The sequence below is a fragment of the Fulmarus glacialis genome, unplaced genomic scaffold (assembly GCF_000690835.1).
Source record: "Fulmarus glacialis isolate BGI_N327 unplaced genomic scaffold, ASM69083v1 scaffold44206, whole genome shotgun sequence".
Lineage (NCBI taxonomy): Eukaryota > Metazoa > Chordata > Aves > Procellariiformes > Procellariidae > Fulmarus > Fulmarus glacialis.
The window spans coordinates 4,650-23,200 of record NW_009218302.1 but is presented as its reverse complement, the minus strand read 5'-3'; the positions used below and the strand labels follow the sequence as shown (position 1 = coordinate 23,200).

The 18,551-nt window shown below is 39.7% G+C and overlaps 1 protein-coding gene across 1 annotated transcript; it reads left to right on the top strand.

Annotated features, from left to right (window-relative positions):
- Positions 1-1,123: 1,123 nt before the first annotated feature.
- Positions 1,124-18,065, top strand: SLC26A8 (solute carrier family 26 (anion exchanger), member 8; the record flags this gene model as incomplete). The annotated part of the gene is made up of 16 exons (XM_009579998.1): positions 1,124-1,302; positions 3,798-3,937; positions 5,717-5,892; positions 6,387-6,551; positions 7,254-7,403; positions 7,638-7,720; positions 8,089-8,236; positions 9,186-9,299; positions 10,069-10,146; positions 11,381-11,476; positions 12,004-12,110; positions 13,557-13,626; positions 14,459-14,551; positions 15,986-16,345; positions 17,704-17,758; positions 17,887-18,065. Coding segments are annotated over 16 exons (2,193 nt in total), but the record flags the coding sequence as incomplete, so codon positions are not given.
- Between the last annotated feature and the right edge of the window lie 486 nt (positions 18,066-18,551).

The following is an 18,551-nucleotide window of genomic DNA, read 5'->3' as shown; positions in this document are numbered from 1 at the left end:
GAGAATGCCGTGGGAGACAGTGTCAAAATGACTGGAGCATGCGTCCATGTTCATAGATATGTCTCTCAAGACAGTAAATACTGTGCTGGAGTCCCTGTTGCTGTATCAGAAGTAGCCTATCTCAATGGTGCAAAGCGCTAGACCTGTACAAACTGATCCTGGTGGTTCAGGAAATGAAATATGAGGAGAAAACTTAAATCCCAATTAATTTTTTTTCAGGTTTTGATACTTTAAACTTAGATTGCATTCTGAATAGACTCTCAACTGCTTAGTCACAGTCTTTTTTTATTTCCTCTTTTCTTTCTTTGTTCTGCCCATAGCAGAAAAAAGTGTTCCTACATGTCACCATACTTCTTAAATGTACTTTCACTTGGTAGCTCTGGATTTGAAATTTTTCTGCCTCAGCTGTCGGTATGAGAACTTTGTCTTAGCTCTGCTCTTGCACTGGACCTCTACTTACTCAGTATTCCCTTTGGGAACTCACATCTTACCTACTAGTGATTGAATTCAGATCTCCTTCCTGATACTAAAGTTCTAAGGAATGGGAGTCAGACATTTTGGGGATTTAAAAACCTAAATGGTATCAGATACTGATTTTATACAGCAAGTTGTTGCATTTGTGCAGCCTCAGGTTTAGCTGCTCTCTGTATGATTCAGACTGATCCTTTTTCCTCCAGGATTGGAAACAAGGAGAATTCAAATGGTTTCCTCAGCTGTGATAGGTTTACAGAAAGGGATTTTATTTAGTTCCCTAAACACGGGCCTGCTTTTGGATCACAAAACAGAGGGGATTCAGGCTGATTTTTCCTACTGAATAGTAACAAGGCAAGTTCCAGGAGGACCCAGTGTTGCCACAACTGATCTGGCAATCGATTTGTTTGATCCTAAGAGCAGCATGTCTTTCATGGATTTCAGTCTCCAGAGCCTTGCTTATCCCTGCTGTAACTACGGGCTTCGTAGAAGTTACATTGGGAGGGACTGATCAGGTATCATACTTTTTATTTTGGTTTTAGTAAGTGTCTACTAAACTGTTTCTTTCTTCCAGTCTCACTGCCAAGAAAGAGAGCGTTCGTTGTGGTGTCCTGCATTTGCCGTTCCTCTGTTTTTGCCTGATTGTGATCAGAAGGAAAATATGGCACTAGACAACAATACTGTTGGTACTTACAGGCAACCAGCAGCTTACAGGGTCCAAAGAGAAATGCAGACTGAGGAGCACTTCCAGGCATACTTTGAAAGAAAACTGTCCTCCACCTTGGGTGGAGCACTACGAATCTCTCGAGAGAACAGACGGCTACAGTGCAGGTGAGTTCTATGCCAGGAATTTATCAGGTATAAAGAAACTAAGCAGACTCTTCAAGCCCAAGTGTAAAAAAGGTGCTAACTTTCTCACAGCTGGTAATTAAAATGCTGAACGCACTGATTGATTAATCGAAGCAGAACACCCAGTTACAGCAACTCGCACCTGAAGCGTGCAAGATCAGCTTAGTGCTGCGCTACCAAAGTTGCTATCTGCAATCTGCAAAAGTGTCTGCTCACTTCAGGACTATGATAGTGTGAGGGATAAATGCACTGTAAAGAGAAACTGCCAATAATTGTAGTTCCCTCCAGTGCTTCCCTCAGCCCAGCTGTCAGACACAAGCTTTCATTTGCTTTTTTCTGATTTGTGCCTTTTGATACTTTTATTTCTTAAATTTCAAGAGCCTTTTTCTGTTCCCTCTTAGCTGGGGACATGGGAAGTTGCATAATGGTATGACTGAGATTGACTGAACTGCTTTGGCATTATTTTGGAGCTATGTTCCTGTGTTCTTTGAGGAGAATGGGTGAGGCTAGGGTACTGATAAAGCATTAATGCTTCCACAGCCTTGTCTTCCCATCTGCCAAAATTCTCTTTTGGGCATTATTCTGGGAGTAGAAGCATCTCTTCTGCCAGAGGAGCCCTGCAGGCTCACCAGAAGGCAGTCTTTGTTGGCAGCATAGGAGAATTCCTGATGTTCTTCCAGCAAGGCAAATATAATAAAAAATAGGAAGCCCGTTCATCAGCTTCCCTTTTAGTTTTGTTTGACTATGAATGCTCTCAGTTTTCTTTCTGAATCTCTTTTTGGATGCGGAATGGACTGTCAATCGTTATGGCTGTGTCTACTCTACAAAGTCCTCCTAAGAAAGTAAATACAAAATCTCTGATTCATCATTTATCTGGGCTTTGTTTCAGCATGTATACTGAACGTATACTGAAACTTAAACTGTTCGAGACAATGGCAGGACTTGAGACTCAAGTCTAGCTATGGGTGAGGTTCCACAAGGTGTGGTGAGCTAATCTAACAGCTTGCTGCTGCCAGAAGGGACAGGACCACACAGGGAAAGGAAAGTAGGAGAGCCAGACCTCTCTCTTTCTGTGTAACTAGCTCTTACATGAGCTCAGCTATGTGTGGGACTGCAGCCTAAAACTATGGGTCATGTCTAACTTACACTGCTGTAAAGTAATTTCCTGGTGATAAGTGAAGGCAAATGGAGCCGTAGTTTGAGTTGCTATTGTGTTTTCTAGCTTTCCTTCACCACAAAGACTTGTCATCAAGATTAATTTCTGTAATAGTGAGATCCTTTAGATTGTGCAATAGCCTTCTGTTCCAGCGCTGTCTTTTTGTATATTTAAAAAAAAAAAAAGTGTAAAAAGGAGATTGTATGAAGTTCTGGAGTCAGAGAAACAAAATTACTTGATGGAAAGGGTTGAATTGTGTATAATTATGACATGTGATCTAGACTTAACTGTCTGTCCACCCAGAAACACCTGGTGCAATAAAATATGTCTTGCCCAGAGATCAAAGGGAGAATTTTGCCCTAGTCATAGCTAATATTATTGGAAACTTTATCATTACACTTGATGCTTAATAAGAAAATCTCTTTATTCCTCCCCCAACTCATTGTTTAAGAATTGTGTCTGCCTTGCTTCCTCATACTCTTTTCCCTGTTTCTTTTCCACTTCCCTATCTCATGTTTTTTCACTGTTCTCCATTTTGTATCCATTTGTCAGCCCAGCATGTAGTCCCCTTGGACAATAAAATGATGGAAAGGGACTCAACTCTATAATGTTAACTGGGGTCACTCCCGACAGCCACTGTTCAAGGCTGCCAGAAGCCTTGGGCAGATACTGCATCACTTATATTTTGTTTGTAAGTAGAAAATCACCAATATTGCCAGGGAATTAAAAAGGGGAAGAAGGAGCACAGGACTGGAGGGTTAATCGGAGTTTACCTACTGGAAATTCTGATTCAAAAACATATACACAAAATAAATCATGTAGGTCAAGTCCGACTTGCATTCCCTTATTAAATAATGTAATACAGGAAACATTTGACTGTTTGTTGGGAGGTGGGATAGGCTTGCCTATTTTCCCTCCCCAGATGTAGTGTTTGTATGTTTTTCTTCTAGATCAGAATAGGAGGAATCAAAATACCATCTCCTATTTTTCTGCGGTGTTAATGAGGTCAAGTAATTGATGCATTCAGCGCTCTGGGCTCCGGCACTGACAGGATATCATGTGAATGGCACACAGAGCATTTGCGATTCATCTGAATGGAATGCAAAGGCATGAGGGTGCCTATGTAGGATTCATGTTATGTGCCAGCTGGATCTGCGGAAGGCTAACGCCTGTGTGGGTTCACAGTATATGGTGCCTGCAGAGAGCTAACCACAGCAGTGTGACTTCTGTGCCTGCAGAGCATGAGGCCATGCAAAAGCACTGCAGAGATGGAGATTGTAAAAGGCATTGCATATAGCTTAGCTTATCTGATTCGTTTCAGCTTCTCCTGGGAAAGGTTCAGAAAGATCACACTCAAGGTCTTCCCTGTCCTGAACTGGCTGTTTTCATATCGGTTCAGAGAATGGATCTTGAGGGATCTACATGCAGGCCTAAGTGTTGGGATGTTTCAGATTCCTCAAGGTACGCAGAGAGAAAAAAACACTCTAGCTTCCTTTTGTATATCATGTTTTTCGTAATCTGTCTCCTGTGTGTGTTTCTGTTCTTTCTAATGTCATCAGGTTATGTGGGAACTTTAACCTTAGAAGTTCCTTAAATCATTAACCTATTTATTTGCAAATTTGCAGGAGAACTTCTCTTCTATAATCAGATGTTACATGGTGTAATTTCAAGGACAGTACACTACTTTTTTCATAAAGTTTCTCTCAAACTAGCTCAAAATATAGACTAATAGCAGCATTTTCCTATATTGCAAACAAAATAACATGGTCTTTAAAATCCACCTTGCAAAATCAGGTTTGTTAGATACCCACATGCATAGCCACCCCACTAGTAGGTGGCCTAAACGAAGCATTGTTCTGGTTCTTTGTCTAATTTCTAGTTAGCAAGGGCCGTGTTGTAAAACAACATTGACTTTTGTCACCAACTGGCCTGGCTTTATCAGGTCCTGAATTCCCTAAAAAACAGACTGTGGGAGTTGAATGGCCATCTTGCTCACTGATTTGGCATGTTTAGACCCAAACTGGAAAATAGCAGGTAGTATAAGCAAGACCAGCGCTCGTGCTACCTATGTGTGGTGATTCTGTGAATAAATATAATGGGATTTTCATAAGGGTTGGCAGGTTTTCATCAGCAAAATTTTACTTAACAATAGTAACCAAAGATAGCGAGCCTTCCCAATTTGCTTGACTTTAGAAACAGATTTTTGTTTTCTAGGACTTTTAGGAGTTTGGCTGACAAAGTCACCTCTGCCAAATAGCAATGGCTTCCTTTCTGCGTTCTGCTGCTCGATGACATATGTTATATTTGGGACTTCGCGTCATATCTCAATTGGTGAGGTTTATTTTGTACTGTGAAATGTTTCTACAGGACTTAGAGATTATGTTCAATGCTGCTTCAAAAAACTGGTGAGGTGTCTTAATCTATTTCATCTAATATGCAGATGTTATTTAGGTGAGAATCCAGACCCCCAGATTCTCAGTTCATTGTTGTTCCACTTCTGCAGCTGATCTGTGGTGAGAATTTCACCAAGTCAGTCAAATTTCAGCTGTGAGGTTCTTTGTACCCCCGCGGACGTGAGCTATCACAGACACCAGTGCAAAGGAGACGTCTGGAGTGTCATGGAAGCGTCTCCTATGTAAAGGAAAGGACCAGCGCAAGCTGCTTCACATTTACCCCCAGGATGTTACTGTGAATTATGATTTGGCTCCTGGTCTCCTCCATGGTCTTCTACATGCAGTTTCTTGCCATGACTGAACTGTTGATGGGTTTACATTCTTAATTTGTTCAGAAGCTAGATTATTAAAATGCTGTTTACATGTGAGAAGGCCCTTCACATTATCATAATGAGTGGGTATGTGGAGCTCTGGCCTCTTAGGTAAATTGGCAGTTCTTTCTCTGACTGACTATGTTTTTCAGCCTTTCTGGCAGCTCATTGTAATGCACCCATTTTTTGTGCTTTACATTAAAATCGTTTTGTTGTATTTCTCACTAACTGAAGACTTCACTCTGAAATTTCAGATTCCTACCATTTTATGACAGGCCTTTGGAAACTTTAGGTACTTACTCAGAAACAGTAAAAATTGATTATATATGTGGATTATATACGTGAATGAAAATAGACTGTCTCATGCTGTACAGACTGATGGTGGAGGGAAGAGATGGATGTGTGGTTTTAAGATAAGTCTTTGTTGCAACATCTCATGCAGTTCCATTTTATGTTCTCTGTTCTGTTGGTTCCAGGCTCATTCAGCATCCTAAATGTGGTGGTGACAAACATTCTGAAGACTCTTAATTTCAGCCAAACATTGTCCTCTAATAGTTCACTGGACAACTTCTCAGACCCTATATTTATGAAGGATTGCATGGAGGCCTTGACACTTACTGCATCAATAACATTTTTGACTGGCATCATTCAGGTAGAAGATGAATCTATTTTATATCCTTAATGATATATCTTTATGTGCATTCTTTGTACAAACGTAAGATTGGTACTGCTTGCATATTCTTACCACAAATACTAAGCTTAGCACATTTGAATATGTATGTTGTGCAAAGTGGGACATGAAGGTCTGTCTTTTCCTCTCATGCTGTTTGAAAAAGTTATGATAGGTGAAGATTCATGTGTCCATGATTAATATGTGTGAAGTAAATTATTATCTTTTATGTTGACCAGTTCTGCAATATGTTGACCCCTAGGTAGTCCTGCATAACTGCACACACTTCATGTAAAGTGCTCCTATTTTGCTTTGGCAGTGTCTTACTTAATTGTGCATAATGAAAATAGCGTGTTCAAATAACTATCCATCATGTGTGGCAGTGAAGAGTCATGCTCTTCAAATATGAAAACAAGAAGGGCGGGTTTAGACATTGATAATTATATCACATCTCACTTCTCGTTTGTTCCATACAGTTGCTGCTAGGCTGCTTTTGCCTGGGGTTCGTAACAACATACGTGCCAAGGACACTCATTGATGCTTACCTCACTGCAGCAGCACTGCATGTCATTGTATCACAGTTTACCTGTATTTTTGACATCATGCTTGGCTTCTATAAGGGCCCCCTGGACATTTTCTATGTGAGTAAATTCATTATTAGCTGAAGAAATGCATGCTTCTTGGAGGGGAAAGAAAAGAACAGCCTCAGAAATTGAAGGCAATTTTAATCTACGTCAGTTGCTAAGGGATATTTGTGCAAGCCTCAGCTGTGGTTTACTTTGCCTTCCTGTTGTCTTGAACAGCGTATGGAGCTTATTGTGTGACATGCAAGAGGAAAAGTCTGTGTGCGTATACATATTACTTATGTAGCTCTATAATATATTTTCAGCATGTCTATAATTGTAGTAGAGCAAAGGTTAGAGAAAAAGGTATTTTTTTTCTCAATAGGTCATCATGAGCAAGCTATTGGGCACACAGTATCTTTATCATATCTGACAAAGAAGCAGCAGACTCTAAGCTAAAGACAAGCTAAAGCTAATTCATCCTAATTTACTTTAATAATGTCAGTCAGACAACTTGAGAGAAAGATAATGTACAAGAGAGAAGAATGACAGTACTAGATATGAGCTATTTGTGGTAGTGTTTTCTCTGCAGATACCAATAGACGAGAGAGATTTTTTTAAATACTGTTTTGCTCTTAGCAGTTCTCTTCTTCTAACTGAAAATACCACTGAGGCAGAGAAGATGAGTTGAAGTGTCAGGGCAACCGATGTCAATCTCCTGGAATATAAAAATAGTTGTAGTATCTGCCTCTAATCCTCTCTATGATGATTCTTTTTCAGAATCTATTTCATTTCTTCCTGGCTCTCCCAAAGGCTAATGCCACCAGCATATTGTTATTTTTGCTTAGCGTGGCCGCACTACAACTTAGTAAATCTATCATGATAACTTATAAACATAGTCCTGTTGCATTTCCTATGGAACTTCTCTTGGTAAGTGATCTTCAAAATGCCATTGTGATAATTGAACTAACAGAGAGTATAATATACTTTATTTCAAAAAACATTTCACATATTACATCGAGATGCTGTTACATTTACACACTGAATCTGTGCTTAAATCCTTTAAATACTGCTACAAGATTAACTGTCTTTAGATGGATTGTGTACAGTTTCAGGAGCAAATGCTATATAATCTCTAGTATTGCTTCTTGTTTTCTTTCCCAGATTATCACAGTCACCATTATTTCTAATCGCATTCATCTTCACGCTGAATCTAGTAGTGCTGTGGTCAGTATGATTCCTCAGAGGTTAGTTATCTGTGCTGTTTATGAGGTTGTACTTTTGAGATATGAAAGAGATGTTTCAGCCTGTTCCTGAAATCTGACATGGGCTGACTTTTACTGGGAAGTACAGCTAGAGGAATAACTCTTCAAGAATTTTAATTGCATCATCATTTCCGAGCATATGCAGAATTCAAACTACAGTTTTCTTTATTAGATTCAGGTTTTATTAGCACAAAGAGGAAGGAACTTGCAATTTTTGTGCAGTGGAAGTCTTACAGATTGAGAGCATCTCCTGTGGGGTGCTGGATGCCTCTGATGATGATCCGGGGTTTGGAGTTACTGTGGACAGAGCTCAGAACAGGTCTAAACTTACCTCTTCTCTGATCCTGTAGGTTTCTGCCTCCTACACCGCCAGATTTATCAAACCTGAGCAAGATCATACTGCATGCCTTCTCCCTTGCTATTGTAAGCTATTTCCTTCTTGTTTTTGTTGGGGGAAGGTACGCTTCACTTCACCACTACAATATTGCCAGCAATCAGGTGAGAACAAAACTATACATACTTCCTAGGCCAAGAAGCAAGGCTGAACTCGACTTGCAAAGCCACTAACTACCTGACAGTGGTAGAAATGCAAGGACAGAGTGAATATGCCACATGATGGTTCTGTAGCAACTTTTTACCCTTCCCTATGGAAAGTGGCTGTTACAAGCCCATAATGTGAAGGCCAAAACATGGCCTGCTTTGACCAAGAGGGCTTTGTATATTCCCAGTGATTGGGATGAACCTCACACGCACACAGTGCTGCAACTGATCCCTGAGGACCGTTGCTGTCGTGAATCCATGAGACTATAAAAGCATAATAGATTGATAGCTGAAATTGTAAATGCCAGAGCAGCTGTAGTTCTTCTCTATATGTGACTACTATCCCAGTGTATGGATTCTTTGCCTAGAGTGATAGCTCTGAGAGGCTTTTAAGCTAAAACTGTGTTAGTTTCCAGTGTGCTAGAGTTAGTAAGCATTAGGTGTTTTGCACTACTCCATGTTTAGCTTGTTGTGATGGCTTTGGATCTTTACTACAATGGAACTAAGCCAATAAGGAAGGTGACTTCTCAAAGCCTCTGGGGATAAATATAAAGGGAATGGCTTTTCCATTCAGCTTTTGTCCAGGTGTACTATGCTGCGTACTGAGATTTGCCACATGTTAGCTTCAAAGTCAGTGCTTCATAGCTTTGGGGTTCTAAGTGGATTTCTTTGAAAGAAGGAGCTGAATTTTTGGGTCCCTGAGATCCTCAGCTGTGAAAACTGTATGCCTTTGAAGAGAGCTCATTTAACCATGGGAGACCTTGCTTTCCAGAAGGTTTTCTGAGCTTAGCAACCCACATGAGCAACCAGCAAGTGTGGGCAAAAGGAAAGAACTTCCTGATAAGCTACTTCTATGAAGGTAAGTCATTTGGGGTTTTCTCTGTTTCCTTCTGTTTCTGTTTTACAGGAGCTAATAGCTGTGGGGCTATGCAATATTTGCAGCTCATTTTTCAAAAGCTTTGTTGTGAGCTGTGCTATTTCTGGAACTGTCATTCAAGAGAAGACAGGTGGAGAAACACAGGTGAGCTGGCCTGGATTTGTTAAGCTTCCAAACTCTCATCTAAAATCACCGTATACTGAGTATAGGCTGGCATTTAATCTAAACAATTTGTGAGATATAAAGTTACATACCCATGCAACATGAATTCAGATACCCTCTCTGTGTATGTTATATTATGTGCTATACTTATATGATATTTACAGCACATGATGAGCCATGAAGGAAGCCAAGATCCTGTGGGGAGAATAGGATATACCCAAAAAGCCAAATGGAAAATTGTTCACGCACCCTTAATTCTGCCACTTCTTCCTAACTTTTGAGTACTTGACTTTGTGATTTTTTTTTTTTTTAGGGAGAAAAGAGGGTGTAATATGTAATAATAATATGTAATAATGTTTTTATTATGCCTCTTAACTGAATGTCTGTATGCGCTTCATTGCATCATAGAAATAATTTTGTTTAATAAAGAGTTTATTCCAAAGTCTGACTTGCAAGAGAAGTATCTTATTACTCAGGTGGAATTATCAAACCAAAATCCTGCATTGTTCTGTTGTGCCTAAGAATAGTCCATTTAGGAAAAACTTATTTATAAAATATCTACAGAAAACTCTTGCAGCTTGAGTATTCTAGAATTTGTACCATGCATTGCAGCATACCTGTGGCCTTTGTTAATTGTCCCCTGGTTATTTTTCCCAGTTGGTGGTGTTACGTGGGCCATACCTACTTGTTCAGAGAGGACAAGTAAGGAAATGGTTCTGTCAGGCCTCTCTAATAAAGTATTTCTGTTCAGTTAGCAGCAGCGATTGGAGCATCTGTGATGCTGGTGATTGCACAAAACCTAGGACACTTTTTCCAGGTGATACCTAACGTAAGTGAACCTGAAATAGTTATGACAGCAGTCTACTTACTTTCTAAGGATAAAATGAAGATTTTCTAAGCATAATACGAAGATTTTTCTGGGACAGTTAGGGATTATGTCATGCTCTAGAGTTAATTGTTTTCAGAGATGGACCAAACCAAAATAATGACTTTAAATTCCTAAATTTCAGCAGGCTGACGCATTCGGTAATAAATACTGCATCTCTCTCCCATCTCTCACTGATCAGTTCAAGCTAAAATTCCTTCGCGAATACTGGACTGAAATTTCACTGCCAGCCTCTATAATTTAAACATTGTATTTCACTTTTGGTCTCACATCTTCCAAGCTTTTGCACACCTGTATAACAAATTCATGAGTTCCTCTCTTGCATCGGTATAAGTAGTTCCAAGATGGGTGCTTCAAAATCTTTAGTGTAAAGAGGTAAACAAATCTTTGAAATGGAAATTTGGGTTTAGTGTCTCTGATTCTAGCTTGATCTTGAGGTTTTTTTTAAAACCATATGGACTCTAAACTGCCTTCTGTGGATTTTGCATTGCCAGTGTGCCTATAAACATTCTATTATTGTAGATTATTCAGAGTACTCAGTTTTCCACTTTTCCCTTAAATTTTTATCTAGACTTTCTTTTTTTCTGTAAGTTTTCTTAGGAAACCACTGACAGAGCATTACTTCCTGATTTTTTTCCTGGCCTCTTTGTAAGATGGGAGAATTAATCCCTTTCCCAAAACTAGCTGACAAAACAGAATTTAACCATCTACTTCCCTTCAGTCTCCTTTTCTTTGCTAAGAAAGGCTGTTTCAACAAATGGTGTCAAGCAACTTCCTAAATCTGGCAATGAACTACCCATGCTAATTGAAACCATTCTTTGAAACAGCAACTCTTAATTCTGTAGGCAGTGTTGGCCTTTCTCCTAGTGCTGCAGGAGGCGTAGGGATTCACTGAAGAACACTGTAATGGAAACTACACATAGCATTTCAAGAGGAAGTCCAGTTGTATTGGCAGAAGTGATTGTGAAATCCAACAAGAAGTTATATGCTAGTTTCACGTTGGTTTGCAGATCAGAGGAGAATTGTTATACGTATCTACAAAAATTACGGAAATAAAGCTATTACAAGATTTTCATTTCAAGCAGTTTGTCTGTCACGGATATCTGTTCCTTAGCATGTTTGTGACTGCAGACAAAAAATAACAAAATAATAGATGCTATTTTTCTGATTTGCACAGGGTATACTGGCTGCTATTGTGGTATTTAACATGCTCCCTTTTCTTGAAAAATTTCTGGACGTCCCCATCCTGTGGAGACGGGATAAGTATCATTTCGTAAGTGACAAAAAAAGCCACCTAGGATTTGGAATGTGTCTTAAAGGGAGAAATGGATGTTTTGGGAGGCAAAGCAGTGGCCATTCCCTTAGAAAAGGCATCCTTTGAAATATCCACTGAAAGAAGTGTATTGAAATCTCTTCAAATCAATTTGCAATTAGTTCTATACAGGGGAAACTGGTTATTATTGTTGCTTCCCAGATCCCCTAAGAAGGAAATTGTCTAGCTGCCAGCTGGGGCCACATTCTCATGTCAACTCTTGTGCAGGATTTCTCATAAAGAGAAAGACCCCTAATATGATGTGGTTTTTGCTGATAATTGAAGCCCTGTTAAAAAGTCTGGAGATTTGTGATCCTTATTTGCGACTACTTCCAGGACTGGGTTGGTCTAGATGTGCCAACAAAGCTTTTCACATATTGGCATTTCTAGCCTTTTTTTTTTGTCTGGAATTTGCAAATGCTGGGGCTGAGTTGGAGGTCATTTTACATCTTTTTACTGCTCATGTTCTCTCTGTCTCTTGTTCAAAGGTTATTTGGCTTGTAACTTTTGCTGCAGTGCTTTGTCTTGGTCTTGATGTCGGTTTAGTGATCGCCATGGGATCTGCATTCTTCATAATCACCATTAGGTCACACAGGTACTTGTAACTTTTAAAACAAAATAGTAGTTTTTCTTAGAGTTGATGTTTTAGAAATAGTTATACACGTGACCATGAAAAAACTGTTTCATGTTTGTAAACACTTCAGTCAGGTCGTTCTGGAGTCTCTCTAATGCTATCCCAAACCAGTAACCTCTTCAAGTTTATGGGCTCTGGATTGGTCCCTTCTTCAGGTGTACCATGCTACTGAAGACTGCTTGTTGTGGTGTAGGCATCAGCCAGGAGAGATGATCTGTATACACACTTCTCTAGGGATAAAATTAGATTATGTGCCTTTATTTCAAACACATTCCTCAGTCTTCACTGCCGTTTACCAAGTTGCTTTATCTTCTCTGTAAACTCAGTTCGTGATAGGGGAGGGAGGTTACATGAGGCACACATTACTCAGTTTATTAGCCGCTAATCCAAACAGGAAAATCATTCATAAACCCAAGCCACACCTCATGAGATTTACCATGATAGGAAGGCGCTTGTCTGAGTAGACTGAAGCCTCTAGAATAACATGGAAAGAGGTAGGAAATAAGTCAGTTGCTGCAAATCCCAAACTGCTTGTGATCTGGTCCAGAGTGGCTCTGAAAGAATACCTTCAAGAAGAATTTCAGTTGCTGTCTGAAACTCACTGTATTACCTCTGCTCAGGGTTATCCTCTTGCATTTGCCTTAGGATATAATGAGCATTGTGAAAGGGCATTTCTGCAGCCACTGTTCAATTAAGTATCCCTGTTGTCCATACTAACTTCAGGATATATAACCACTTACCAATTTCCTACCAGCGAGAGCATTATGCCGACAACACTCAAAAAAGCATGGGAAGTTCTCTGCAAACAGATTGCTTTGAATAGAGTGTCTTGACAAAAATTTTCCATACATCAGAGCCCACTGCCTTCCAGTTCTCCAGCAAACAGCCAGCCAGCTACATATTTATTCCACCCGTGCCCTGAACTGACGAGAACCTGCCCCAAAACCATGCAGCACCATTAGCAAAGCATGGTACCCAAACCAGGATATTCTCCTTCAAGGCAAAACCCTGCATTAATGCTGCTACACAACCTCTGGATCAGACCTAGCCTTGCTAAGTGCAAGTTATAGCTGCCTCCACCTGTCTGTGTAGATGTATCTTTGAGGAGGGCTGTGGCGAGACGGAGAGGGAACATGCTTCCTAGCGTAATAACAATAATCCAAGTGTTCCAGAGCTAGAAATGGGACGTTATACATTCTTGAGGACACCAGTGTAGCTGAAGGCTGTGTTTGTGTACTGCACCCCTACTCAAAGAACCCTAATTATGAGTGAATAACTTTTTGTACTCACACCTTCCAAGTTACAGTTGGTGTATCCAGTGAAGAGGAGAGAAATGGAGATCAAGCTTTTGGGAACAGATGGTTTTTCTCTGTTCTCTGTGAAAACCTAACAAACATCTTGTTTCAGAATGAAGATGGTGGTGCTGGGACAGATTCCAAACACGAATATTTATAGAAGTTTATCCATCTACAGAGCCGTAAGAGGAAACAAAAAACAAATGTTCTATCTCTCTCTGTAATCCAGCTTCTTCCCTTAAATGCCTGAGGAGTGACCATTCACACTCAGTTCATTTGATTTAAAACTTTGAAAACTGAAGAATGCTTAAGTATCTGTAGTGTGAAGTGATTCAGATACCTAGCTCAGCCTGTGGAGCTCCTTGTGTCCATCTGTGCTGTCTCCACAGTGCAAGCTACGCTGCTGTCACTTCGAGAGCTGTTTGGCATTTTTTGCTGACCTGCTTTTCTCAGTCAGGTTTTGTCCACTCTACATATGTTTTCACAATAATGACTGTGCATGTGCTAGTCTGACTCACAGGTTCTCCCAGAGATGGGATAATAGGTAGGGCACAGGCCTTTTTAACACGTTATTTTCAAGACCTGCACCATACAGAATTAGGCAACACAGTAGTAGAGAGCTTTGCCTTTGCTGCACGGGTACATTTCCAATGCTATGGTGATGGATTTGCAAAAAGATGGAATAATACAAGGACAAGATTAGTAAGACAAAGGTATAGTGTATGTTTTCTGTAATGAGCATTAAAAATAATTTGGCTTATTTTATGTTAAAGCCACCAACTGTCATCTGTGATAGATCTGCTGGAGGTATGTTTTTAATTGCAAGAGAAGCAGATTAGTTTATGGTAATTAGGTCCATGTTGGCAATGCCACTATCGGTATGCAGTGTAGTCAACAATGTGACCAGACAAACTCTATCCCTAGGGTAGGATCTTGCAGACTACAACACAGACAGGAGGGGGAAAATAGCTTCTGCTAGGTACAACCCTCACAGATACAACTTTTGTTTTACAGGCAAGGGAGATTGAAGGTATCAAAATCTTTCAGTGCTGTTCTTCCATCTCTTTCGCAAACATGTATTACTTCAAAACCTATTTGTTACACAAGGTAAATGCCACTTTTTCAGTCTGTGGAAGTTCCTAAGAGCCTGCATTAGGGAGATAAAAACTCTAATAAAACTGCCTTTCTTTTTCAGATGGACATGAAAGCCGTGCCTCTAGATGAAAGTGAAACGAGGGCTTTAATTTCACTTAGTCTGGCTGACACTGCAGTGGAAAGAAAAGATCTTAAATGCTCTTGTGTCTGTGATCCACCTCTACCACCACCTAGGGTCAGCTTTAAAAGTATATTTATCTAGTCTGTTTGTTTGAGGGGCCTGGTTTTACGTTACTGAGGACAATGTTCTTAACTTGCCAGTACTGAAAAGGCTGTAAGTGTTTATATAAAGCATATATATATTTGCTGTATGAAAATAAGCAAACATTACCGCTGTATTTCTTTACACATACTTTATGTGATAGAGCAGTAGTAGCTCAGCTTACTGGGTGAATTAACTAGCAGTTGGAGTATTCAACATATCCTCTCCTCGGCTGAAAGAATTAATTTTGTAGAGATTTTCTTCTTTTTTCCCTGTAGAAGTGAGAGAATTCCCTTGCTTATGAGGAACTTGTTCCACTGCCAATACTGCCAAGTGCAAATACAAAATACCTCAAAGGCAGCTATGATTATCATGATTAGAAGATTTCTCATCTTTCCTGTAATTGGCCATTGTGCACCTTCTAGAGTCACTCATATCCCTCTTTATCTGAATTTTCTGAATTGTCTTAGACAATGAAAGGAACTTCAAGGAATGGACTTTCTTCAGAAGATATTTTTCAAGCAGTTATATGTGATTTGTAGAAGCCATTGTATGAGAAATGGGTTGAAAGACAGTGGTTTGGAAAATATATGTGGCACCGAGATGCTTAAGAAGTGGAAGTGATAGATAATTTAACATCTTCTGAAGTACAAAAACGCAGAGAGTGATTTTTCCTTTCTTGCATTATAAAAATTAAAAAACACATTTGGAACTATTAAGAAAGAAAAATTGATTAAATCGGTCCATTCTGTGACCAGCTGCCATACAAGCACGTAGATGAATCAAAGGTCTGCAGAACTCAGCCACTAAGGGTCAGCTTACTGTTGCTCAGAAATAGCCGTAGGCAATCTTTTTTTTCTTCTTTTCTTTTCTGAAAGGTAGAAATAACAAGTCAGATTCCAGTATCACAGGCCATTTCAAGGTGTGGAAGAGTAAGGTACCACTGTACTATTTGGTGGCTGAAGGCCCTCTGCTAACCACATCTGAGGCTTGCTTAAGTCATCTGCTACTTTGCATACTCTTGTGGCTTTGTCTTATATTTAGTGTTATTTCAGATGTGTTTTTTACCACGAGGGAAGAAATATCATATGATTTACAGTGCTGTCTTACTTGCAGCAAAAATGTTTCCACCTCCTGGGCCCAATTCTTCCAACCACTGCTGTACTTTCCATTTTCCATCTTAGATACCATATACAGAGAAACTGGTGAAGCGACGTCACGCAGACAGCGGTTCCTTGTCATCTTCAGTTAATTTGGTACATTGGTCAAAGTATGGAGACAAACTCAGCTCTAGGACACTCTTGGTGGGAGTAGCCGATGCGCAGTGTGCATCCCCAGGCTTCAACACGGGACTTGCGACTGAAAAGAACGAGGATGAAGGGAGAAAAGCTTGCCTTTCACCAGGCTCTGCAATAGATAATTCCTCAGTACAGTTAGATCAGGAAGAACAATCAATGTATTCGCTATGTCCAGTTCACACCATTATTTTAGACTTCAGCATGGTGCAATTTGTGGATTTGATAGGTTCAGAGTTACTGCGACAGGTAAGCAACCTAACTGCACATAAATGTGAAGCCTGAAGTTTACCCAATGTCTTATGTTTTTTGTTAGTTTAAAACGCCCTGCTACATAACAATTCACACATCTTCCAGTTGACCTTTAAGGGTGCAAGATTTAGGTATTGAGTTTCAGAAATTAATAAATTCCCATAAAAACACTTTATTTTTAAAATAAAAGCCCCACTATCCATACAAAAGACATGCAAAAACCTGTCATCCATTCTCACCAGTTCTAGAATCATGTAAACTAAAAACACATTTATAAAAATGTCTAATTTGTTTTTTCCACTTCGGCTGTTTATTTTCTCTTCTAGCTGGATGCTTTAAAAAAACGCTCTTTATAAGTGTCAGATACAAAACTACCAGCTGTCTTCTCCTAGAGTGATTTTGTTGTTATTGCTGACTGCCTAATTAGCCTTTTCTTTGAAGTATGCCTTGAACTTTTAAGTCTTCAAGTGGGGATCCTAGCCAATAGAGATACATATTTAGCAAAAATAAATTTCTTGTAGCCAGGCTTCTCAGAAAGATACAGTTCCAGATGGATTCTTAGTCAGCTTCCTCAAACTCTGTAGCTCAACTTCAAAAGAATTTTCTTTAATAACAGGTTAGACTAACATCTATTAGGAATAATTGTGGACTGAGCTGATGTCCCTAAAATCCTTGAAGATTTATTTGCCACCCATTGAATGACCCTCCCATTGGGAAAGGGGGGTAAAGTCAAAGTCTTTCCAGATTCCTTCGAGCCCCATATTCTGAAATTCTGTGATTCTCTGAAATAATGAGTTTCATTGCCTTTAAAAAAAAAATTAACTGCTTTGAGATCTTTTAATTACAAAGGGTTGGGCATTGAGAAAATGATGAGAATCTATCCCTTCTGAAATCTGATTCCTTTAACACTAAATTGATATAACTAAAAATTTTGCACATGAAAATTGAGACAACTAGAATTACAGGTCATGCTTGAAAATACAGGTTCCTGTTCTCATTTACACGTGGGCATGGCATCTGCGTATGGAGAGATGTTTCAAGTTAGTCTGTTCCTGTGAGAACATTTTGTGTAAGTGAAGAAATAGCACTGTGTGCTGCGTAGTGAACTGTAGGAGGGCCAGCATGGGGTCTGGCTGTCACCTGCCCTGCGTCTGGAGTCAGCATTCATGAAGACCTCGGACAACTTGGCTGTTTAGTGCTGAAGTAAAAAACAGGATCTGAGATACCGGAAGAAGGGTCTTCTTCAGAGTTAAAACACTACAAGGGAGGTTTTATTTCCCTGTTTATGTTTTACCTTCTAGTGCACTTGTGTAATGCAGAATTGCTCTAATGCCTGTATGGAATTCTTTCCACAGATCATCCATATGTTTCACAATATTGGCATTACAGTCCTTATAGCTGCCTGTCACTGTGAGTATAGTATTTGTTTACTAATATTGACTTATCTCCAAGAATAAGTTTTAAACTTAAGTGAAATGTTTTAGCTGTACTGCTTCGTGTGTTTTTGCTGCTTTATTTACTTCCCCCATTTTTTATAGCCTCTGTGATAGCAGACTTTGAGAAGAATGATTTCTTTGACAGCTGTGTCACCAAAGAAAGGTTCTTTCTAATTCTTCATGATGCTGTGCTGGCTGCTTTGGACAAGCATCAAAAGCCAGATGAGCTAGAAACTACTGCGGAAGAGTCTGCTGAAGAACCACTAGCTGAACAGCAGCAGGTAGAATATTTAGCTTAACATTTACGCCTTCATGTTGTTAAATTATCCTGTCAGTAACTTAAACCTTATGCTGTGGCTGAGGAAATAGGGCAGAGCAGATGCTCTTTTGAATTGTCCAGTTTTTCACAGGTACTTGCTTTTTTGCAATGGATCAATAATCCAATTTGTTTCTTTGAGTCCTGTGTTCCTGTTTGGGGAAAGGCATCCAGCTGAGTTTTGGGGCAGGGAATGACTTTGTTGCATTTTAAATTGTTTCCATTTCTCTGACAGAGCAAGGACCCTGCTAAGGCAGAGCAAAAGCTCCAAGTTTTTTTACTTCCAGAGGCTACTGCACCAGCTCCCTTGGGGCTAATGGGGGAAGTGAAGGACAGTGCTAGCTTGATTTCCTGAAGAACTGGAGTTTATGCACATGCCCTTTCTGTCAGTACTCTGCAATAATTTTTAAGTTCACTGGCTGTCTCAGCCAAGTGTGAATAGGGCAGACGG